This window comes from Argopecten irradians, chromosome 2 (assembly GCF_041381155.1).
Source record: "Argopecten irradians isolate NY chromosome 2, Ai_NY, whole genome shotgun sequence".
Taxonomy (NCBI): Eukaryota; Metazoa; Mollusca; class Bivalvia; order Pectinida; family Pectinidae; genus Argopecten; species Argopecten irradians.
The window spans coordinates 61,817,851-61,845,286 of record NC_091135.1 but is presented as its reverse complement, the minus strand read 5'-3'; the positions used below and the strand labels follow the sequence as shown (position 1 = coordinate 61,845,286).

General features: G+C 36.5%; 1 protein-coding gene across 1 annotated transcript; it reads right to left on the bottom strand.

Moving 5' to 3' along the window:
- Nucleotides 1-6,078: 6,078 nt before the first annotated feature.
- Nucleotides 6,079-16,243, bottom strand: LOC138316175 (uncharacterized). Its single transcript, XM_069257738.1, has 4 exons — nucleotides 15,942-16,243; nucleotides 13,316-14,258; nucleotides 11,653-11,697; nucleotides 6,079-10,685 (listed from the first exon to the last, which is right to left on the bottom strand). Exons 1-4 carry the CDS (start codon nucleotides 16,029-16,031, stop codon nucleotides 10,138-10,140), a joined length of 1,626 nt encoding a protein of 541 aa, XP_069113839.1. The 5' UTR covers nucleotides 16,032-16,243; the 3' UTR covers nucleotides 6,079-10,137.
- Between the last annotated feature and the right edge of the window lie 11,193 nt (nucleotides 16,244-27,436).

Genomic DNA, 27,436 nt, shown 5'->3' with positions numbered 1-27,436 from the left:
AAGTACTGGATCTTTAGAAGAAGATTTTTTCGTGATCTTTCCACCGAAAAACGGAGATTATGCTACTAAGAGTCAATAAACACACCGGAAGTTGACATTTTATTGCGAAAAATGTTTTATTACTAAAGTTTATCAGTATACTAAATTTTTACACACAACATATAACAAACTGAAAGATATTAGCTCATTGGTTAACGAGTTGTGGCTGTCTAGGTTTAAAAGGAAGTGACGTAATTTTTGCGGCCCATATTTTGAATTTGAATCAACACCAAATTCCAACGAAAGTAATAGTCCCCTCGGTATTAAGTGGAAAGATCTTGTGTAAAGTTTGGGGGCTTGATCGGACTGTTGTGAATCAAGGGAGATTGTTTAAACTAAAATTATTCGAAATTTTGCAAAAAAAGCTTTAGTTAAATAACCCAATTACGTCATAAAAAAAAATATAGTGTACCAATATTACTATGAAGACATCAAAACCTTCTCAGAATGAAATACTGCATCGATTTAAATGCAAAAATTTTTGAAAAAAAAATAAAAAATAAAAAAAATTCTAAAAATAGTCCGCTTTATTGTAAACATGACCTCCTAGCGAGGCTTTTTCACGATACATCTTTTGTGGAAACATGTAATTGAGTAAAAGTTATACATGATCAAGTTCTCCTACCATAAAATACTCTTCAGAATTGAAACTAGCTTTCATACTTTTTGAGTTCTAGCAGGTTTTTGTGGTTTTAGGTTTTTAACTCATGGCGGCCATTTTGAAATATGTTGACCTACTAAATTTTGTTCATGGATCACCTTCCAGATACATGGTTTTTTAACATGACTGACAACAATCGTTTTTAATCCCAATGTCTTACCGTTTGAACTGACTAGATCGTTCACAAAAACGAGGATGAAGAATAATTAATAAAAAGTATAAATACTAATAATGAATAAGAAACTTAACGAAAACCATAGGATCTTTTTCACCAACTAGTGAAAAAGCCCTAAACTAGAAATTGTTCACCTGGGTGACACACTTTGACGGGCCCTTATCACCCTAAAAAAGCGTACACCGTTTTCAAGGTCATTCATAACACACTAACAAACTTGACAAGACCATTTATTCATCAGCATCCCTGCAGGCCCCAATATACCATTTATCTAGTCCTTACAGAACTTTACAATAAGTTCATTTGAAGATTTTAGGATTGTTTAGCCCGAGTGCCCTTTGATATAGGTCAAGGTTCAATCACATAAAAAACTTGGTAGACATCGATATCAGCATGCTTCATGCTTAAAATTAGGTCTCTATGCCTTCTAGAAATTGACAAGAAGATTTTTTTAATGATTTTGTCGAAAAATTGCATTTTTGAACTTTGTCCCCTTATTTCCAACCGGAAGTTGACGTTTTACAGAAAAGTGGTTGTTAAATTAATTGTTTCATCTTTTGATTCTTCATAACATATCCAAAAATGAAAGGAATTGGCTGTGTGGTTAACCGGCTACGGCTGTCTCAATGAGAGCTGAATTTTTCACAGGATTATATTTTCATATACTCTACAATCAAATGCACTCTGTGACCTTGGATGATGGTCAAGCTCGTTTATTTTTTTCAAATCCGGTAGTCAACTACCTAAGCTTACTTCATGCAAAACATGAAGCCTCTATACCATGTAGAACTTGACAAGAAGATTTTTTCGTGATTTTCACCGAAAACGGCGATTTTGCACTATGAGTCAATAAACAACCGGAAGTTGACATTTTAGAGAAAAAATGTACAATTACAAAGTTTCTCAGTATGCTATTCTACACAACATATAAAAAACTGAAAGAAATTGGCTCAGTGGTTAACGAGTTTATGGCTGTCTAGGTTAAACCGGAAGTGACGTCATTGCGGCCATATTTGAATTTGAATCAACACCATATTAACAAGAATTAGTCACGGTAATCAGTTGAAGATCTTGTGTGAGTTTGGGCTTGATTGGTCTGGTGGAATCAGAGGAGATGTTTAAAATATAATTGTCGAAATTTGCAAAAAAATCTTAGTTAAATATTAATTACGTCATAAAAAATTAATTAGTGGACCAATCTGATTTTTGAAGACATCCAAACCTTCAAAATGACATCCGGAGTCGATGTATTGAAAAAAGTTGGAGAAAAAATGAATAATAAAAAAAAATCTAAAAATAGTCACTTTTGGTAAACTTCGACCTCATAGCGAGCTTTTTAACGAGACATATTTTGTGGAAACATGTCATGGGTAAAAGTTAGATATGTTCATTACCTACAATAACATACCTTCAGATTTGAAAAAGCTTGCATACTTTTTGAGTTATAGCATTTTTTTGTGTTTTAAGGTTTTACGTCATGGCGGCCATTTTGGATTTTTTGACCTACTTAATTTTGTTCATGGATCACCTTCAGATGTTTGGTTTAAACATACTGAAATCATTTTTATCCTATGTCTTACCGTTTGACCGATAGAGCGTTCACAAAACTGGAAGAAGAATAATAATAATAAGAACTAGAAATTGTCACCGGGACAATTTGACGGGCTTTTCACCTTAAAGCTACTCCGTTCAAGGTCATTCATAAAACACTTGGCAGTGCTTATGAGTTTCAACATACCAAAAGTCCAATACCAGGTCTTAGGCCTTTCAGAACTCTACAATAATTCATTTGAAGATTTTAGGATTGTTAGCCCGAGTGCGCTTTGATATAGGTCAAGGTCAATCACATTAACAAACTTGGTAGGCATTTATGTCAGTATGCTTCATGCTTAATATTAGGTCTCTAGGCCTTCTAGAAATTGATAAGAAGATTTTTTATTGATTTTGTCGAAAAATTGCATTTTTGAACTTTGTCCCTTATTTCCTACCGGAAGTTGACGTTTTACAGAAAAGTTGTAACAAAATGAATTGTTTCATTTTTGATTCTACATAACATATCCAAAAATGAAAGTAATTGGCTTTGTGGTTAACGAGCTACGGCTGTCTCAATGAGCTGAATTTTCACAGGATTATTTTCATAACTCTACAATCACACGCACTTTGTGACCTTGGATGAAGGTCAAGCTCGTTTATTTTTTTCAAACCCGATAGTCAACTACCTAAGCTTACTTCATGCAAAACATGAAGCCTCTATACTATGTAGATCTTGAGAAGAAGATTTTTTCGTGATTTTCACCGAAAACGGCGATTTTGCACTATGAGTCAATAAACAACCGAAAGTTGACATTTTAGAGAAAAATGTACAATTACAAAGTTTCTCAGTATGCTATTCTTCACAACATATAAAAAACTGAAAGAGATTAGCTCAGTGGTTAACGAGTTATGGCTGTCTAGGTTGAACCGGAAGTGACGTCATTGCGGCCATATTTGAATTTGAATTAACACCATATTGACAAGAATTAGTCACGGTAATCAGTTGAAGATCTTGTGTAAGTTTGGGCTTGATCGGACTGGTGGAATCAGAGGAGATGTTTAAAATATAATTATCGAAATTTGCAAAAAAATCTTAGTTAAATATTAATTACGTCATAAAAAATTAATTAGTGGACCAATTTGATTTTTGAAGACATCCAAACCTTCAAAATGACATCCGGAATCGATGTATTGAAAAAAATTGGAGAAAAAATGAATAATAAAAAAAAATCTAAAAATAGTCACTTTTGGTAAACTTCGACCTAATAGCGAGCTTTTTAATGAGACATATTTTGTGGAAACATGTCATGGGTAAAAGTTAGATATGTTCATTCCCTACAATAAAATACCTTCAGATTTGCAATAGCTTTCATATTTTTTGAGTTATAGCAGATTTTTGTGTTTTTAGGTTTTACGTCATGGCGGCCATTTTAGATTTTTTGACCTACTTAATTTTGTTCATGGAACACCTTCAGATACATGGTTTAAATATACTGAAATCATTTTTATCTTATGTCTTACCGTTTGACCTGTAGAGCGTTCACAAAAACAGGAAGAAGAATAATAATAAGAATAATAAGAATAAGAAACTTAACGAAAACAATAGGTCTTTTCACAAATAGTGAAAAGCCCTAATAACTAGAAATTGTCACCGGGACAATTTGACGGGCTTTTCACCTAAAAGCTACTTCGTTCAAGGTCATTTATAAAACACTTGGTAGCGCTAAGTTTTATCGTACCAAAAGTCCAATACCAGGTCTTAGGCCTTTCAGAACTTTACAATAAGTCATTTGAAGATTTTAGGATTGTTAGCCCGAGTGCCCTTTGATATAGATCAAGGTCAATCACATTAACAAACTTGGTAGGCATTTATGTCAGCATGCTTCATGCTTAATATTAGGTCTCTAGGCCTTCTAGAAATTGAGAAGAAAATTTTTTTAATCATTTTGTCGAAAAATAAAATTAGGTCTCTATGCCTTCTAGAAATTGACAAGAAGATTTTTTAATGATTTTGTCGAAAAATTGCATTTTTGAACTTTGTCCCTTATTTCCAACCGGAAGTTGACGTTTTACAGAAAAGTGGTTGTTTAATTAATTGTTTCATTTTTGATTCTTCATAACATATCCAAAAATGAAAGGAATTGGCTGTGTGGTTAACCGGCTACGGCTGTCTCAATGAGCTGAATTTTCACAGGATTATTTTCATAACTCTACAATCAAACGCACTCTGTGACCTTGGATGATGGTCAAGCTCGTTTATTTTTTTTCAAATCCGGTAGTCAACTACCTAAGCTTACTTCATGCAAAACATGAAGCCTCTATACCATGTAGAACTTGACAAGAAGATTTTTTCGTGATTTTCACCGAAAACGGCGATTTTGCACTATGAGTCAATAAACAACCGGAAGTTGACATTTTAGAGAAAAATGTACAATTACAAAGTTTCTCAGTATGCTATTCTACACAACATATAAAAAACTGAAAGAAATTGGCTCAGTGGTTAACGAGTTATGGCTGTCTAGGTTAAACCGGAAGTGACGTCATTGCGGCCATATTTGAATTTGAATCAACACCATATTAACAAGAATTAGTCACGGTAATCAGTTGAAGATCTTGTGTGAGTTTGGGCTTGATTGGTCTGGTGGAATCAGAGGAGATGTTTAAAATATAATTGTCGAAATTTGCAAAAAAAATCTTAGTTAAATATTAATTACGTCATAAAAAATTAATTAGTGGACCAATTTGATTTTTGAAGACATCCAAACCTTCAAAATGACATCCGGAGTCGATGTATTGAAAAAAGTTGGAGAAAAAAACGAATAATAAAAAAAAATCTTAAAATAGTCACTTTTGGTAAACTTCGACCTCATAGCGAGCTTTTTAACGAGACATATTTTGTGGAAACATGTCATGGGTAAAAGTTAGATATGTTCATTCCCTACAATAACATACCTTCAGATTTGAAAAAGCTTGCATACTTTTTGAGTTATAGCATTTTTTGTGTTTTAAGGTTTTACGTCATGGCGGCCATTTTGGATGTTTTGACCTACTTAATTTTGTTCATGGATCACCTTCAGATGTTTGGTTTAAAACATACTGAAATCATTTTTATCCTATGTCTTACCGTTTGACCGATAGAGCGTTCACAAAACTGGAAGAAGAATAATAATAATAAGAATAATAATAATAAGAATAAGAAACTTAACGAAAACAATAGGTCTTTTCACAAATAGTGAAAAGCCCTAATAATAATAAGAATAAGAAACTTAACGAAAACAATAGGTCTTTTCACAAATAGTGAAAAGCCCTAATAATATATATCAATTGAGAGAAAACAAATAATTAATTTACTTATTTGTAGAACAGAGAGTTATTTAACAGTTATTTCCCATCTACATTCAATTATCATAGTAAATTAGACACTCCACTTATAAATGTACCAAATCTTTCAGAATTCAAAAACCTAACGAATAAACAAAAACAATAAGGTATGTAAATTAACTATCACTTTTCAAAATATCATTGGTTGTACACAATTAATCAATTAATATGTTGTTTAATCTCTGACTAGGAAAGGGCTTATATAGGCCTAGCCTGTTGCCCAATCCTATTTATTTATTTAATAAAATTGGTTGAAATGAAATGATTGGTGAATTTACAAGCCACACAGTACGGTTGATATGCTGCGCATGTCAATTTCAAATTTTATTCGTAAGTTATCAAACTTATTGGATACAATAACTACAAGTATTTTACTCAACTCAACATTCGAAAACACATACACAATTCTAATAATTCTTCAGTGATCGCGCAAAATACATTCACAATCACAATTGAAGCCCTTACATTACATCCTTGCACACTTTCGCAATCACGCTATCATACAATTCATAAGTCCTCAATTAACGTTTGTTAACTATATAAAGCTATACAACTTACAGCTCATATTATGCAATACTAGAATAGCTACACTAAAAGTATGACCAGAGTCGGGGTCGTATTTTCATTGCCTCAAATATTTTGCTAATTTACGTTGATCACTTATATTATCGCAACTTAACAATTATAGCATGATAATTGATACAGATTAAAATAAAGTCATAATCATCTTCCTCAACTAAACTGCAACAAGATCAAAAACTTTGTTCTCTTGCATTATTAGTATATCTGCCTGTTCCAGTGGCAGATAAACGAAATTTGGATAAAACGATTTGGTATTTAGGAGGCATATATTTGGTCAAATAGTATTGTATAGTACAATGATTCACTGATTCATAATATGCTTATATATAATACATTTTGACGAGAATTTGAATTGCCTCTCAAATGTTGCTGACTCTGATCAAATAGTCGTTGCTTTATCGAACACAATATATGCTTATTATAATACAAATAATGATGATTCCATACATTACTGAAACTGATAGAAACAAGAGGCCCAGTGGTCCTGTATCGCTCACCAGGGTTTTTTAGTAATTGTGTAAAAAAAATATTCAAAAATAATAAAGACTTACAATTGGAAAAAATAGCAGAAATGAACCCAAAATTTCTTTAATTTTGAATCCCAACCATATATGAAGCTGAAGATACCATACGAATATGCTATTCAATACATAGTTTCAGAGCGGAAGTAATTTATTTGAAAATAGTAGCCTAATAATAAACCTCTTTGACCCCACGCCTAAGGCCCCGGAGGTCAGCCCCATCATTTGTATAATTTTGAATCCCCAACCTATAAGGATGCTACCATTGCATTATGAGTGCTATCCCATGCTTAGTTGCAGAGAAGTCGTTTAAATGGAAATAGCCAAATTGACCCCTTTTGACTCTGCCCCTCTAGCCCACGGGGGGTCAGTCCCATCATTTGTACAAGTTTGAATCCCCACCCAATAAGGATGCTACCATTGCATTACGGTTGCTATGCCATGCCTAGTCGCAGAGAAGAAGTCGTTTATATTGAAATTGCCAAATTGACCCCTTTGGACCCCGCCCCTCAGGCCCCCGGGGGTCAGCCCCATCATTTGTCCAATTTTGAATCCCTATCCTATAAGGATGCTACTATTGCATTGTGAGTGCTATCTCGTGTTTAGTTTCAGAAAAGAAGTCGTTTATATGGAAATAGCCAAATTGATCCCTTTTGACCCCCGCCCCTCAGGCCAATGGGGGGTCAGCCCCATCATTTGTACAATTTTCGTCAGTAATCCATAAGGATGCTACCAGTCAAATTTTGCTGAATTCCGACCAGCGGTTATGGAGAAGAAGTCGATTGTTGACGTACGGACAAACGACGGACGCCACGGTATGGCATACGCTCACCTTGGTCCTTCTCACCAGGTGGGACCAGGTGCCTAAAAAAGACGATGTTTAAAATAGTTTATCTAATTAAAACAATTAACAGGATTGATATTACATAAATACGTAAGTGCCGAGTTCAAAATACAGTTATTTGAGACCAATAATATAACCCAATATTTTATCATTCTGTGCTTCCTTAAATATTATAATGGATACCGGCCAAAATCATCGCGTTACAAGTTGATTTCTTAACTTTTAGCATCTTCTTACAGAATAATAAGGGAACTTTTTCTATATCACAACCTTTCGATGATCCCCACACCTCACAAGCATAATGCAAAATACTAGAAACATACGTGTAAAATACACGTAACAAGGTTCAAAATATAAACATAGATAAGAACAATAAAAGAAAAAAATCAAACATGGCTTTACGTCCTTGGTTAGATAGATGTTTCTGAATTTGATTATATTTGTTATACTTCAGCTTTACACCAAGAGAGCAAAAATCGTTTACTATTTCAACGCCATTGCCAATGATATCTCCACGATTCCATATCAAGTATACGTCCTCCATTTCTAAAAACGAGTATTTTTGTTTTATCAGTATTCCACTTAGTGGAATAACTATGAAGACTATTTAAGAGGCCCTATAAGCTGTAGCCCTTCAATAGTTTCAGAAAACATTACCAGGTAATCCGCGTGCATCAAGAGAAACAGACTTGATTAATTCACTGAATTCATAGCTAGAATTTACATTTTCAATAAATGAAATTTCAAAATCATTAACAAAACGTGAAGACAGAATCGGTGATAATATCTCATCTTGCATTAATTCAATAGTGAAACAATAATACTATAATAATTCGGATATACAAAGTACGATGGAATACTAAAGAGTGGCGAAATATTTCTGACGAATGTTTCCTGTTCACACGGAAGTAAACCTATGAATGAACAGTCGAGATAATCTAAACGACTGTTCCTTTAATTGTATACACAATAGGATGTATATCCCTAACAAAACTGCGTGTACAGGACATGGTCGTCAAAATATCTCGTTTCCCCATCGTATTATGTATATCCTGATTATTATAGTATCATTGATTTAGTTTCGTTATATAGAAGTCAAATTGAAATAAATGTTTAGTGTGGCACATAGATCAGATACCTAGAATGACAAGAAATAAACAATAAAAGGATCTACGAAATGTGTTTTAAGAACAATTGAAGATGATGGAAATTGAATTGTATAGACTGTCCATGTCATGCTAAATATAATTGGTGTATGACTAATCATTTTTAATCTTTGAAACAAAATACCATAAAAGTAAACAGCAAATCCAAAACAGTTTGTAACAATTAGATTTTGTTATATATTTTGTATATTACTTCAACATTTGTTTCTGGTGTTTGTTTGAAATTAAAATGAAATGGATGATAATGTACTGGTTATTTACATTAGCTGTTATATAAAACAGTAGATTTAAATCATTATTTAAAAAAAACCGCCTCATTTCTTGAAAAAGGTGTGCGGTGAAAATGTTGAAAATGTATTAATCCACACTGTGGATTTCATTTACAAATTGTATCAAAACTGTGGTTCGCAAGGGAAATTAAAGACAGTGCCCCCTGAAAATACTACGCGTTGCTATGCGTAGTAAACAAATCCCATTCATAAATCGCATTTCCCATTGACCAATATGCGTATAAATCCCTACAAGGAGAATATTTTGTCTCTTCCATATATGGTAATTCAGTCGACCTGATTATGAAATATATATTCACAATACGAGTACATCCCAAATAGAAAGAGGTGGCAGGAATCATTACGTCACAATACACTGCCTCAGTGTGAATATATGTTTGTATTTTTGGCATTGTTGACATCTTTTAACTAATTACTTCTTTCATAACCATCACTGGATAAAGAGGATACAATAACAATGTCTTAAAATAAATGGCTGTATTTAATTGTCGGATCGGGACAGAATGATCAAGATAACTTGCCGAAAATTTATAATCTTTGTACTTCTTGACTCTCGCCAAAAAGATTACATTTTACGACACTGATCATGTGTTTTTTCTACTCCGTAACATCAAACACTTTGACGAGTTCATTTACAGGTGGTCCTTGATGTGCTAGTGACACTGCCAGATACTTTCTTCCAGTAGAGGTTGAGACGTAGAAAGCCAGTGCACGTGTGTGGACAACATCCGACCGAAACTTGATCAGAGGTTCATTTGCTATCGTCCTGGTTTTGGTATCAAAGGTATTAACACCATTACAGGCGGTGAAGTACACAGTCTTGGAGTCAGATGCAAGGCCTCTGACGTTAAACAGTTCTTTGTGCCAACGTTTTTGTGCAAACTCCACCTTCAGGGGCGTTTCAGAATCAGCGTCATATTTTATCAACGCAAGTCTCCTGTCGTTTTAATCAGCAATGGCGATTGTACGTTGGTCCAGCTTCGTGAGTCGTCGAGGCATGGAGAATTTATTCCCGTCTAGATCTTCTACAATTTCACTCTGTTGAATATTTGTTTTCTGAACCAAGCCTATGTTAAGCGAACACTTCTGACCACTTGACGTTACGACCATGGTGTCCTTGTCGAGAGCTGTGATGCCTTTAAGTGTGGCCTTGACACCTTGTTTCTCGATCTCCCGGATACCCTCAATCTCCATCTTTGCTGTGTTGATAGTAAGTATTTTATATGTATCCCAGAATATCAACGCTACGTGGTCATCATCTACGCGTGAAAGCCGGTTAGGCATTTCCTCAAATGGCATTTTTTTGATAGGGAACCCTAAAATGGTCATTTTCTTCAGACAACTGTTGTCAGCATCCAGTAGCACTAAATGGCCATCGCCAGTAAATGATATGCCTAAGTATCGTGGTGACATTTCATCTTGAAATTTGCCGTCAACTTCGGAGACCCTGAACACCTTCCGTCCAGATCGCGCATCAAACGATTTCATTGAGTCTGAAACGGGAAAAGTATTTCTAAATATAGAAAAAAAAGACTTTCTCATCTGACACTTTGCCCTTTAAAAGGTTTTGCTAAGGATATCTGCCCTGCAGGTAGTGCGTTAGTATTGTGATCGTAAAAGGCGACTAAATTTAGGATATTATATTTCCTCTTCTTCTAACTGACTTTGTCTTTCCTAATGCTTCCCTTGGCACCGTCTCACTTTTGGCCTTGAGTTGAGTATTCGCCCCCTGTGAGGAATACTCTGGGTTCTGTCCCCTGGCCGGGACACATCAAAGTCTTTAAAAGTGGAAGTTTATACTCCTGCTTAGTGCTCAGCATACCTGGAGTGGGACGACTGGTTCGCCCGTTGTCAGTATAATGTGACCGGGTGGGGTGTGTTGCTTGGTGTCTTCGACTGCACGCTTCAGTGATATAGCACTATAAAAGGACAACAGTTCCACTTTACAAGAAGACACAACACGAACATACTGCAGTCTCCCAAAACACGCACCTCGCACTACATACACGCTACACACCGCATACACGGGAGACCGTCCTTGCAAGACCCTGGCTGTTAATATGACGTTAACTAATCTGTTCACTATCTTAGCATTCTTTATTTAAACAATTCTTCATTAGCTCAAATTTTCATGATATCGATTTTTATACCGCTATTAATTTTGATTTGATACAGCACAATGTCTTCAATATTCCTTGATGTAAAGCTAAAAAAAGAAACAAACAATGATGATGGTGGTGGTGGTAGTGGTGATGATGATGATGATGGTAGTGATGATGATGATTAATGATGGTGATGATGATGATTGTGGTGGTGATGATGATGAGTAATGATGATGATGATGATGATAATAATGTTGGTGATGATGGTGGTGGTGGTGGGGATGATGATTATGATGATGATGATGATGATGATGATGATGATGATAATAATGTTGGTGATGATGATGATGCTACTTACTTCCTGTTCCTTCTGTTAATCCTTGATAGGTGATAAAATGGTTGGCTGTAGAAGACCAGAGAAAAGTATAGGTGATAAAGCCAGTAAAATATATGCCAATATTGTTATTATTTATCTTTTATCTTGTTATTATATATCTTTAATTTAGCTATTTCACCAAAAGATAGGGAGAAGAAATTGAAGATAATGTTTAGCAAAATCACAGCTCAGTTAATGTTTCAAGAACGGAAAGTAATGATATAACAATGAGCTACCCATACAATCCAACTTCGTGACGTCACTGCATCAACAAAATTATTGTATTCTCGGTAAAATTTGAATATCGTTTTCAGAAACTAGATTGATTTACTATAAAGCTGTAGGAGGGACATTTTTATATAGATTTGTGTTAATTATTGTTTTTATTTGTAGGACTTGTATTAATTTATTTTAAGTCGTCGCGTCCGAGCGTATTTACGATTCGCGTCCGTGTGTCAGGTACTTTGTCGTTTGGTGTCGTTGGTGTCTGTAACGTCATATTGGTCATGTGTAGGGCTAGCGTTTTGATTGTTCAGTGTTTGTGGTCATTGTCTTTATGTGGTTTTACGGACAGTTGGCGGGAGTTCGTCTGTGAGAGCGGACGGCGTAATAGACTGACTGTAATGTGACGCCAACAGCTTGAATGTAAGTAGTTGTATATAACATGTCGCATAACATCACCTATTTATATTTATTTATATCTATTTGTATTATATTTATATGTAGCGGTATACCTACGTATAATATACATATCAGGAGAAAGATCCGATGAATATTTTTAATTCATATATTGTATATGGATCACCGACAGGTTGCTATGATCCATGTAAAAATGGTGTATTTTGAATATTTAGTCACTGTCATCTGTGTGGAATAGTGTTGTAAATGAGTGTATTGTGTTGTTTGTAAAAAGGGATCTTACATACCTTGCGCCACACGCAGATACGCTATATTATCTGCTATTTCATGTACTGTATAGTTTGCGTAAATTGTGCAAATGATAATATAATTTACTTTGGCATTTTGTATCAGTATACGAGATGTGTATCAGATTAATTGTAAGAGTTACGTCCCTTTTTGATATGTCATGTATATGAGATAACGTGTGTATGTATTTGTTAGTGTGTAATATGTTTATTTGTATCTGTTACAGGGTTTTTTGTAATGTTTCCAATAAATCCTGGTTCCTAGAAACTCAGCTTAAGGGTTGTGTTTTGTCTATAACCTACACCCAGTTCACAAAGGCAACAACGTGATTTGCATTAAAATATCCGTGTATAAGAATTTAGGGGATTTTCCTATATTTCTTTACTGCATTATTTTTAAAATGTAATTTTTCTATTGTAAAATTGTATCAAAAACGTCGGGATACGAGAGGAAAATGCCCTCAGAATCACAAAATGTTGGAATATCCTCGGCAGGCCTCGAGTTTACTACATTTTGTGACCCTCAGGTAGAATATCCCTATCCTTCATATCCACATATGAAAGAGCCTTTATACAGTATATCAACAATAATAGTACCTGATAAACATTTATACTTTTACATTCCTTTAGTATGAAAACAATTTTATACATTTACATATCTTTGATATGAAAACAATTTTATACATTTACATGCATTAAGTATGAAAAACATTGTATACCTTTACATGCCTTTGATATATGTTCCATGAAGCGTTTATTACATTCATCTGGGTCGTGGCGTGTGCCTTCAGCTACCAATGATTCGAAAGGAAGATATGAAATGTCTTTTAGGAGACCTATGGGTTGGGATCCCTTTGGTTGTACTGATATGATAACGGGACACTCTGGTCTGTCCATCAGCGATAGTAGCAATGACTGTAAAAATCCTTGGCTTGTTTGATCACATTGGAACTTTTTACAAATCCAAAGAATGACAACCGTAGGTTGTGCCTCCATTATGTTAAACATTTTCTCCATTGCTTCGATAGAGGATATGGAAGATGTTCCTTCTGCATCTCTGTATCGAAGACTGTCCGCATTTCTCTTCGCCTCATCGACGGCTTTTGACACTTCGATTTCTTGTAGTTTATTGACCCTTTGTCTTAGGTAATTTAATGCATCTATTGTCTGTGAATTTCTGAACTCTGAGTCCAAATGAGAAACAGAAATAACGACATAATTGTTTGAAAAGTTTACGCTACGTTTGAAAACAATCGGTTCCTTAACGGCTTGAATGAGCTGTTTTTGCCAGTGCCCTTGTTGAACGATACACTGATATGCCTTTAACTCCAAGGGAACGTCCGTGTCTTCAGGGCTTACTAATAATATGATAGCTCTTTCTTTACCCGTTATCACACAATTTAACAAACACCTATGTATTTCAAATTTATACACTCCAGTACAGTTACTATCGTAAATAATAACATATTTTCGGCTCTCCGTAATTGCTGGAGATATATTATCCATTATCAAAGCACCGGGTAAGAAATCCCGTTCATGTATACAGACTCTTTGGCCGTTTTGTTTCAGAATTTCCTCAACCTTTTCTGCATTGGCACTATCTTTTGAAGGGTATACCAGAAAAACGTCATACTTTCGGCCTTCGTCAATACAGTCGTCCATCTGTTAAATCATCAAAAAAAATACAAAAGTTTAACGGCATCCTTATAAAACATTACATATCTGTATTACTAAGTTTAACACTAATTATTTATCATTTACTTATATACTTTTTTATTTTTCATATTCGGAACAAGATTTAAGTAAATACACGAGTAGCAGACGTGTTATAGAAATTGGCAATCAGGAATATAGTTACAAACAGGACAAAGTGGAATGATCCCCTTGTGAAATGTCATTATTGATGGATGCCATTCAGTTATAGACGCGAATGATGTGCGTTATCACTGTGTTAACATACAAATAGACTAGCACGACCAAAGGATAGATAGATGGGTAGAAAGGGGGTGAAAAAGATGTAAATTGACAGTATATATAGCACGCAGTGTAAATTGACAGTATATATAGCACGCAGTGTAAATTGACAGTATATATAGCACGCAGTTTAAATTGACAGTATATATAGCACGCAGTGTAAATTGACAGTATATATAGCACGCAGTGTAAATTGACAGTATATATAGCACGCAGTGTAAATTGACAGTATATATAGCACGCAGTGTAAATTGACAGTATATATAGCACGCAGTGTAAATTGACAGTATATATATATTGACAGTATAATAGCACGCAGTTAAATTGACAGTATATATAGCACGCAGTGTAAATTGACAGTAAATACGTATATATATAGCACGCAGTGTAAATTGACAGTATATATAGCACGCAGTGTAAATTGACAGTATATATAGCACGCAGTGTAAATTGACAGTATATATAGCACGCAGTGTAAATTGACAGTATATATAGCACGCAGTGTAAATTGACAGTATATATAGCACGCAGTGTAAATTCGGGTGCTTCATTGCTGGGTTACGTTCTTGTTTATGTCATGTTGGAAGTTTTCAATTTCTCACTCAAAAATATAGCTTCCCTGATGTCAATGAACACATATCTGCGCAATAATTATTACTTTTGAATGCAATAATATTTAGCTTGCACATGTTGTATTTCGTTCGGACGCAATGATATTTCGTTTCCATGGAATACAATTTTCATCTCCGTTTCCATCCATCGGACGCGTCTGATATTTGGGGATATGTTCACAACAGCATTAACAATACATAGGAATTTACTGATGGTTCCCTAGCTTAAATAGACCTCTATTTCATTTTTTCTAATCGCTCTGTCGGTACAGTCAATAGTTGCAAAAGATAGCATGTTTAGAAATGTTTGATTCTGTTTGATGAAGAAATAATATGATCATTTTTACCAATCAAGTTTCCAAAATCGATATGATTTTCCATCTTTTAGGCATTAATTAATGATTGCCAAGCAACTTATCAAATGAAAATGCACTCATTTCAAATTGTCATATCCAGTTCTTTTCTCCTTCCGTTTTAATTACCTGCATTGACCTGTTTAGTAGTAATGACATCATTGTGTCCAAATAGCTAAAATAAAATACCTTTAAAGTGTGAATCCATAGATTTCCCCCATTTATCCTAGTTTCTCATTTTATAGTGGTATGAACAAAAAAAATGCATCGGCTCCGCCATCTTGGATCCAAGTAATACGGTTCAGCTGGTACAGCGTAATCCATCACAAATAAATAAGATTACCTGTACATACTTTTTATGACATGTAATCTAAAAATATTAAAATAACATTTTGATATAGTGTTACCTTCGTCTTTCTTTTATGTAACCACCAGTGCAGTAGGTGGTGGGAGACTGGTACAATTAAACCCAGGATAACTCGAATGGAGAGATCCATCACCAAATGTCATAGAAGGTCAGCATAATGTACCTGTATGATAAGTTTAACGTCATATTAACAGCCAGGGTCATGTAAGGACGGCCTCACATGTATGCAGTGTGTAGCGTGTGTGAAGTGCGAGGTGCTTGTTTTGGGAGACTGCGGTATGTTAGCGTTGTGTCTTCTTGTATAGTGGAACTGTTGCCCTTTTTATAGTGCTATATCACTGAAGCATGCCGCCGAAGACACCAAGCAGCACACCCCACCCGGTCACATTATACTGACAACGAGCGAACCAGTCGCCCCACTCCCTGTGTGCTGAACGCTAAGCAAAAGCAGAAACTACCACTTTTATAGACTTTGTTGTATCTCGATCAGTGGACATGACCCAGAGCCTTCCTCACATGGGCGAACGCTCAACTCAAGGCCAAAAGTAAGGCGGTGCAAAGGGAGGCATTAGGAAAGATAAAGTCATTTAGGAAGAAGAGAAAAGATAAGATCCTAAATTTAGTCGCCTTTTATGATCATGCAATAGGGGCAGCAGGTACAATTCTAACGCCCTACCTGCAGTGCTTTATTGGTGATAACTCATGTGAGATGATTATACTATTGGTAATAACACAGGTGAGATGATTATACTATTGGTAATAACACAGGTGAGATGGTTATACTATTGGTAATAACACATGTGAGATGATTATAACACAGGTGAGGTGATTATATTATTGGTAATACTGTATAGTTGTGTTAGGTCACCTGACCATAGGTCATGGTGACCTATTGCGATAGTCTTTTGTCCGTCGTCGTGCGTTAACATTTGCTTGTGAACGCGATAACTTGAGTAAATATAAACCAAGCTTAATGAAACTTTGTTTGTACACTAACATTAGAAAGATCTCGGACGAGTTCGAAAATGAGCGTGATTCGATAGTAACTAACGGAGTTATTGCCCTTTGCACTAATAATTATTGTTGGACCTTGTTAACGCGATAACTTGAGTAAATATAATACATTAACACTGGAAAGATCTCGGACGATTTCGAAAATCAGCGTGATTCGATAGTAATTTACGGAGTTATTGTCCTTTGCACTAATAATTATTTTTGGACTTTGTGAACGCGATAACTTGAGTATATATAAACTGATCGAGCTTAATGAAACTTTGTATGGAGACTAACATTGGAAAAATCTCTGACAATTTCGAAAATGAGCTTGATTCAACAGTAATTTATTGCCTTTTGCACTAATAATTATGATTGGATCTTGTGAATACAATAACTTGAGTAAATATGCACCATCTTGATTTAAACTGTGCATGTAACATTAGAAAGATCTTGGGACGAGTTCAAAAATCACTTGATTCGACTCTAACTTAATAACGGAGTTATTGCCCTTTGCGATAATTATTATTGAACCTTGTGAATACGATACTGTGAGTAAATATGCACCAATCTTAGTGAAACTTTGTATGTGGACCTATTAGATCTATGTTCCTATTTCATTAACAAAAGCCATCCGTTGGCTAGTAAATGACATAGCTAATTTTTATCAAATATCATGTGACCGTTAAGGCCCATGGGCCTCTTGTTATAGTTTATGAAGAAAAATAAGCCAATCAGAGAGTTGGATTCAGTATGAAAACAAATAAAAATTAATTATACTACTATGAAGAAAATAATCCCAGAATGGCGCGAAAACCCGACGATATTATGACGTAACAATAGAGACGTTGACGTTGCGTATTGATTTAGAAAAAATAATCCATTGGAAAATCCATGGAATCGTAAGTTTTGACGTATCTTACGTTATCAAGTAGTCTGAAAAATTTATTATCAGCATCAGTTAGTATTTTTTAACTTCATAGGGGTATGAAAGAAATTTTGTTTGCAAACTGTGTGAATCCATTTAGCGGATTCTCACAAAAGTTTGCAAACTATAGTTACATCAATGCTTATAATATTTTTTTCAGACTACTTGATAATATAAAGTACGTTTAAACATACGATTCTTTTGATTTTCCGATGGATTATTTTTTTTTAAATCATTACGCAACGTCGACGTCTCTATTGTGACGTAATGATTACGTTGGATTTTCGCGCCATTCTGGGATTTTTTCTTCATAGAATATGAAAAAAAAATTGCTAATCAGAGAGTTGGATTTGGTATGAAAACAAATAAAAATTAATTAGTAGACACTATCGAGAGTTTACCGGTGTTTCAGTTTTTCGACCACACACGACAAGCTACGGCAATTTTCCAAATTAGTTGTCTGTATATGTCTGTAAGTATATTTGTTTGCATAATCGACAAAACTTTTCTTGGAAAATATAGTGACAGTCAGTCTACTCATTTTATTTGCTCAGAATAACGGCATATGTTACTCCTACCCCCTAAATTTTGAAGACCAAAGCAAACCCCGCTTTTCATTGTTTCAGGTGAAAATTGTGAAGTAAAAAATGATGATTGTTCGCCTCTCTACAATACATAAAAAGCACGATTTTTTTTTTGTAATGTTAATCTTTCTTATTTAAAAAACCGATTTAAAACAAAGAAGATAAATTTTAAATCAATTTGCATAGGAAATCGAGGTGGGTGGGTAAAAAAAGATTCCCCGTCCTCTGCGGTTATGCCAATTTGGTAACGACATTGAGGATGAAACCCAATTCATTTTGAAGTGTTTCGTTAACTCTACAGCGAGAACAATTTTCTTTAATAGGCATTAAGACTCTGGAGTCAGCACCGCCGTTTTGAAATTCTGACACCAGTCACTATAACCAATATTGACTCCATATATATTCTGAGCAGAAGTATGCGAGAAATTATTTTACATACACATTCCTCATTTTATATGTGAGTACCAATCAAACAATTCATTCTATCCAACCATCAATAAAATAATCAATGAATCATTATTCAATGTTTCCATCGATAAAATGAAAAATCCATCAAATTATTGATCCAATCAATCATTAAAGATGCTCCACCGCTGACAAATGGTATTTTTTCACTATCAAAAACAACAGCAGACGATTTAGTATTTTTCTTCAGTTCCAAAAGTTATTTACTTTACACCATTACCGCCATTGAAAAGTTTGAGCTTCTAATTTTACTTCAAGTTAAAAAAATAAAAAAATCATTAATTGCATCCCGAAAAAATTCCGTGGCACTATATAATATATGGAATAAAGTACTGATTGTGCATGACCCAAAGGTAAAATAAATTATTTCATATTATTTTTAGTATTAATTAGACTTATGTATACACGATTAAACACTAATTATTGTTCAAATGATGAATGTCGGCGGTGGAGCATCTTTAAAAGATAACCAAGCAATACAAATATCCAATAACCAATCAGTCGATCAATCAGTTAATCGTAAACTAACAAACCATTTTATTAATAAAGCAATGCGTCAAATGATAGATATACCCACTCAGCAATCCATCAACTTATTATTGCTCTATCTGTGTATACCATGGATGATTCTCCACCCGATATACATCGGCATTGCAGGTAGGGCGTTAAAATTGGTGTCTTCCAGTCTAGCCAACTTTTGGGATTTTAGGTGTTAAACAGGTAGGGTAAAAGGTTGGCCAGGGTGGAATAGGTGTGTTTTACTAAAACAACACAGTTCTACTATCACAACACTGACGGCACATGTAATATACAGGTAGACATCAGAAAAAAATCATAACATCATAGTTAATAAAATATGCATTTATCATTATTTATAACATATTACATTATCAAAAATATTCACAAATAAATTGTTTTAATCACAGTTTAATTAAGAATATGTTAATGCCACATAAAATTCTAAATAAAAATGACCAAGAAATGAAATTAAATGCAATTTACGTAAGAATACATAGATTTTACAGCTGATAAGACAAATATTATTCTCATCTAAAACTGTAAGATAACAAACAAAATTGATCACAGAAATGAAATTAGGTTTATAATATATATTATTCTAGCACATGTATATACTTTTAAGCAATTTGATTATTTGTGAAAAGACACAGAAACACCCTCAGGGTCTTCCGAGATGGAGGGAGGATGAAAGACCCAACAGGACTGATATAACGGAAACGACCAGGCTGGTACAAACGACATTGACAGGAGAGAAAGGAGGGGAAGTGAAATGCCATTGTGGGAAGACTTGCAAGAATATAAAAGGACTGCGAATCCACCAAGCAAGGGCGAAGTGTAAGACGGTAGAAACTCAGAGGCATCGCACAGCAGAAGCTGATGAGACGCGGGAGGACCTTGGTCAGGAGGCACACCATAGTACCGAGGACCTCACAGCCCCAGAAGAGCGACCAGATGACACAACGTATCCAGCGGTGGACGAAGCAACGCCAACACAGCAAGATCTTCTTCAAGACTGAACAAGGTGAAATGGCCAGGCATGGGCAGCACGGAATGGAACTCACTAGATGAGGATCTAGAGCATAGACTGGAAACATCACTGACTGGTAGTGTGGAGAGGAAGCTAGAGACAATGGCAAGGCTAGTGTATACCATCGGAGTACAAAGATCTAAGTAAGTACCAACAAGAGAGCGCCTGCGAATGACTCAGTGGTTACACCCAACAGAAGAGAGAAAGAAATACAACAGATACGAGGTGAACTAAGAGCTTTAACAAGAAGATACAGAAGATCTTCTGAGGAAGAGAAAGAAGGGCTCAGTCAACTCTGGGACCATCTAAGAGATCGACTTAAGGAGCTGAGGAAAGCAAAACGAATTCGAAAGGCAAGACGAGATAAGACCAAGAAAAGAGCAGCATTCACAGCAAACCCATGCAAGTTCACGGCAGCAGTGCTAGAAGGGAAAAGATCAGGTAGACTGCAGTGCCAGAAGGACGAAGTAGAAGAATATCTCAAGTTAACGCATGGGGATGAGAGAAAAGAGGAATCTTTGGGGCCAAATGAGATTATAGATCATGTAAACCTTCCAGATAGACCAATGGATATAAGGGAACCAACAATGAAGGAAGTTTCAGAAGTTATGAAGAAGGCAAGGGCAGCACCAGGACCAAATGGCATTCCATACAAGGTGTATAAGGAATGTCCCAAGCTCCTACACAGACTTTGGAAATTGATGAAAGTGGTCTGGAGGAAAGGCAGAAAATCATCAGGCTGGCAAGCTGCCGAGTGCTGCTTTGTCCCAAAGGAGGAAAACTCTAAAGGGTTAGGACAGTTCAGAACAATCTCATTGCTGAATGTGGAAGGAAAGATCTTCTTTTCTATATTGGCCAGGCGAATGACAACATACATGACTTCTAACGAGTATGTTGATACATCAGCACAGAAAGGTGGGGTACCCGGTTTTTCTGGATGTGTTGAACATGCAAGTGTTGTAAGTTACCTGATTAGAGAAGCAAAGGTAAACCGTGGAGACCTGACAGTAGTATGGTGGTTTGAGCTGGCGAATGCGTATGGCACCGTCCCACACAAACTGATAGAGAGAGCTCTGGAACAAAACCACATCCCAGAGAAGGTGAAGGGAATAATCCAAAGCTATTTCCAAGGAATTCATCTGCGATTTGCTATCAAGGACTATGTAACATCATGGCAGAAATTGGAGAAGGGAATATTGACAGGCTGCACTATTTCTGTAGTGTTGTTCATTATGGCTATGAACATGATCATCGAAGCAGGGAAAAGAGAGACAAGAGGCCCACTGTCTAGGACCAACATCAGACAACCACCGAGCAGGGGATTCATGGATGATCTAACAATCACCGCAACAACGCATGTCCAAGCAAGGTGGATCCTAACAGCATTGGAGGATACAGTATCCTGGGCCAGGAGGAAATTTAAGCCAGTCAAATCCAGATGTCTGATCCTGAAGAAAGACCGAGTGACTAGACAATTTCGCCTTTTTATTCAGGGAGAGGAAATTCCATCTATAGTGGGTAATCCTATCAAATGTCTCGGGAAATGGTACGACGACATTTTGAAAGAGTCCAACAACAACAGCATGGTGTGAAGGACTGAGGAATATCGACAAGACAAGCCTACCAGGAAATTTTAAGGCATGGATATTCCAACAAGGACTACTGCCACGACTATCCTGGCCATTGATGCTATACGAGATCTCCGTATCAACAGTCGAGGGACTTGAGAAGAGAATAAGTAAACATCTCCGGAGATGGTTAGGGGTTCCTCAGTGCTTTTTATCAACAGGACTATACAGCCGGACATCAAAACTTCGGCTCCCATTAACATCATTAGTGGAGGAGTTTAAGACCGGGAAAGCAAGACTTGTCATGACACTCAAAGACTCCAGGGACGAGAAAGTAAGACAAGCAGGAATAGAGGTGAAAACAGGAAGGAGGTGGTCAGCCAGCAAGGCTGTATCTGAGGCAGAGAGCAGACTTCGCCACAAGGATATTGTTGGGACAGTCTGCATAGGAAGACAGGGGTTGGGAAGAGGTCAGACAACTAGATGGAAAGAAGCCAATGAAACTGAGAGAAGACAGCAAGTACAGAGAGAGCTCAGGCAACAAGAAGAAGAGCCAAGGAGAGTGAAAGCAGTAGAAATGGGAAGTCAGGGGGCATGGACCAGGTGGGAAACAGAAGAGAGGGAGAGGAAATTGTCCTGGGCAGAAATCTGGAAATACACGCCATGGCAGCTCCAGTTCATTTTGAGAGCAGTATACGATGTACTTCCAACACCTACCAATCTTCACAGATGGGGACTGGTGGAAGATCCAACATGTCAGCAGTGTGACAGGGCTGGAAGCCTGGAGCACATCCTCTTTTCGTGTGAAGTGGCACTGGTTCAAGGTCGATACACATAGAGGCATGACCAGGTGCTAAGGAAACTTGCGGACACATTGGAAAGAGAAAGGAAAAAAGCAAAGGGAATACAGAAAGGACCAACATTCATCCATTTTCAAAAGGAGGGGCAAACATCAACGAAATCAACTAGAAAGACTCACCTAGGTATCCTAGGATATGCAGGAGACTGGGAGATGCGTGTGGACCTGGGGAAGAAGTTGGCCTTCCCAGAGGTGGTGGAGACAGCACTAAGACCAGACATAGTGCTTGTATCTTTTAGCAAGAAGAAACTGGTAATGATGGAACTGACTGTGTCCTGGGAGACAAGATTCGAATCGGCGCACGAACGGAAAAGGACTAAGTATGCAGAGTTGGCCGACGAGTGCGGAAGAAAAGGCTGGCAGGCATGGAACTTCCCAGTGGAGGTAAGCTGTCGGGGATTCCCCAGTCAGTCATGCTGAAGTATGTTAGGTGCCCTCGGCATCACGGGAAAGTCGAGGAAGACTGCCATTAAAGAGTTGGGGAAGGAGGCAGAGAGAACATCCCGCTGGCTGTGGATATGCAGAGGCGATAGTAGCTGGAAGCCAACCGTCCAAGAGTAGGGACTGATCACCCCTACTGACCCACCATCCGGAGAGAGTTCCAGGATAAGGGTTGAAACCCTCGAAGATGGATGGACCTGGCTGATGACGACGACGGTTGAGCAGCAACACAAACAGCTGTATTTAGGTAATAGAAAAACATTATTCTAAAACCATAAAATTCTAAAATCGAATATGATCACAGAAATGATATTAGGTTTTACATATTAAAATATTAGCATAGTACCATATTCATATCACAACAAATATATTAAAAATGTAAAGCAAAGTTTCCTTATTAGCAAATTAAATTCTCTATTTCGCAATAGACCAAGTTCCTCGTCATATAGCGATGGCACTGGTGTTATTTCAGCTCTGCATCTTTTTTTCAAGTTTACCACAAACGCATCAGCAGCAAGGCCAATATTGTCAGGCTGATGGTTATGAATTTGTGCATAATTTCCAACAGGAATATTATCGAATGTTGTCAACGTTGCTGTACAGTTTAAATTTCTTCTCACACACCTCAAATACCTTTCTGGTTTTCATGTAATATTTGTATTCGGCATTCAGAAGATAATTGCCCCCTCTTCCAATTTCAAGAAAATTCACCTGTATCTGTGCAGATTCAAAACTTTCCAAATATATACGGGTAAGTGACCGGGCCCAAGTGACCACTTTTTACCTGGAACTTCCCTGGCGGTGACTCAGTTGTGACCAAGCCTAAGCAATGTGTGAAAACAGGAAAGTTGGCCAGACTGGAATGGTGTTCACTTAGAAGGTTGACTAGCCCGAGATACTTTGGCCCTGACACCAGACTTAGACATTATGACAGATAGATTGTCTGGATTATGAGACACATATTGTCTAAGTCGGGCGTCAAAGGAGACTAAATTTGGGATCTTATCTTTTCTCTTCTTCCTAACTGACTTTATTCTCCCTAAGGCCTCCCTTGACACCGCCTCACTTTTGGCCTTCGGTTGAGCGCTCTCCCCTGTGAGGTAGGCTCTTAAATGCGATGACGTAGTTCTGAATGACGAACGGACGATTTCTGATAGATGATCGTATGGCGATTCGTTCTAGTAGGCTCTGTGTTTGTCCCCTGGCCGATCCGCGATACACACCAAAGTCTATGAAAGTGGTAGTTTCTGCCCCTGCTTAGCGCTCAGCATACAGGGAGTGGGACGACTGTGTTCGCCCGTTGTCAGTATAACGTGACCGGGTCGGGTGTGTGGCTTGTTGTCTTCAGCAGCATGTTTCAGTGATATAGCACTATAAAAAGGCAACAATTCCACTATACAAGAAGATACAACATGAACACACCGCAGTCTCCCAAACACACACACCTCACACTACATACACGCTACACACCACATAGATGGGAGGCCGTCCTTACATAACCCTGGCTGTTATAGGACGTTAATTAACCAAACAAATAAACCAATATACATACCTCTCTGTTTATGTGGGTCCAATTACATTTGTATACTTATATAAGCCTATATCAACTCATTACATTGGTGTGACACAACATGTGGAGACTTTTCAGGGTTTTACTTTGTGTGTTGATTTAACTATCAGCTTATCTAATCTACCTTTATTTCAAACAACACTTCATTATAGGATTACACACAGCATGTATTTACTAAGCAAACTTGATTGTACTCGTCGAATAGGTACTTTTGGAAAAATATTTAAAAGGCATTTAATATTCTCAATATATCTTTGAGTTATTAGTCATATGCGAAAAGGAATTCTAATTCATATACATAATGTAACTCAATCAGGTACTAATTAGGCATAAATTTTCGTAATTTTACTTACTTTTACAATAAAACAAAGTGTATTGTTGCGCATTGATATATTATCCAATAATTCAGTTCGACCAATGACTGTGCCGCTTTTAAAATTCCCCGCGAAAACGTTCTGTATTTATGACGTCATAATACGTGACGTACAATTCTTTCGGTCTATGGAAAAATATCCTTAAAGATCTAACCAATAGAAATGAGTGTAACATGAAATTAAATTATATTATCACACTTAATAGTGTAAACCAATTTTGAGTCATGTGGTTCTCAGTACCTGTGCTCAGCACAATTTAATTTTGAGTCATGTGGTTCTTTGTACCTGTGCTCAGCACATTTTGACGGTGATTAATTTTATCTAATTACGAGCATCAGTTTGTTTAAAATATTAACTCAATATACATGTAAGTCAAAATAAAAACGTAATTATGATTAAATTCGTAACAAATGAGAAAACAACTGTTTACACCTCAGAACAAAGTTTTACTTCATATCTTAAAATAAAACATGTTAAATATAACCATATTTTAAATAATGTGAATAACAAATGAAAAAAGATATTACTGTAATAGAGAAATCGACTCTCTAAACCTATCGGAGAACTGTACTGATCAAACTTAAAGGTGTATGTCTTCTGAAAAACTAAAGACAGAGAAAATCCATGACATTGTAATTTCAAATTATTACGTCATTCAAACTCTGTGAACCACATCCTCAATATCTTAGGGATTAGTATCATTGTCGTTAAATTCACCCCTGGACCACATCCTCGATACTTTATGGGTTATTATCACTGTCGTTAAATTCACCCCTGGACCACATCCTCGATACTTTATGGGTTATTATCACTGTCGTTAAATTTACCCCTGGACCACATCGATACTTTATGGGTTTATCACTGTCGTTAAATTCATCCCTGGACCACATCCTCGATACTTTATGGGTTATTATCACTGTCGTTACATTCATCCCTGGACCACATCGATACTTTATGGGTTATTATCACTGTCGTTAAATTCACCCCTGGACCACATCCTCGATACTTTATGGGTTATTATCACTGTCGTTAAATTCACCCCTGGACCACATCCTCGATACTTTATGGGTTATTATCACTGTCGTTAAATTCACCCCTGGACCACATCGATACTTTATGGGTTATATCACTGTCGTTAAATTCACCCCTGGACCACATCGATACTTTATGGGTTTATCACTGTCGTTAAATTCATCCCTGGACCACATCCTCGATACTTTATGGGTTATTATCACTGTCGTTAAATTCACTCCTGGACCCCATCCTCGATACTTTATGGGTTATCATCACTGTTGTTACATTCATCCCTGGACCACATCGATACTTTATGGGTTATTATCACTGTCGTTAAAGTCATCCCTAGACCACATCGATACTTTATGGGTTATTATCACTGTCGTTAAATTCACCCCTGGACCACATCGATACTTTATGGGTTATTATCACTGTTGTTACATTCATTCCTGGACCACATCCTCGATACTTTATGGGTTATCATCACTGTCGTTAAATTCATCCCTGGACCACATCGATACTTTATGGGTTATTATCACTGTCGTTAAATTCACCCCTGGACCACATCGATACTTTATGGGTTATTATCACTGTCGTTAAATTCATCCCTGGACCACATCGATACTTTATGGGTTATTATCACTGTCGTTAAATTCAATTCACCCTGGACCACATCATCGATACTTTATGGGTTATTATCACTGCCGTTAAATTCATCCCTGGACCACATCGATACTTTATGAGTTATTATCACTGTCGTTAAAGTCATCCCTGGACCACATCGATACTTTATGGGTTATTATCACAGTCGTTTAATTCATCCCTTGACCACATCGATACTTTATGGGTTATTATCACTGTCGTTAAAGTCATCCCTGGACCACATCGATACTTTATGGGTTATTATCACTGTCGTTAAAGTCATTCCTGGACCACATCGATACTTTATGGGTTATTATCACTGTCGTTAAATTCATCCCTGGACCACATCGATACTTTATGGGTTATTATCACTGTCGTTAAAGTCATCCCTGGACCACATCGATACTTTATGGGTTATTATCACTGTCGTTAAATTCATCTCTGGACCACATCGATACTTTATGGGTTATTATCACTGTCGTTAAAGTCATCCCTGGACCACATCGATACTTTATGGGTTATTATCACTGTGGTTAAAGTCATTCCTGGAC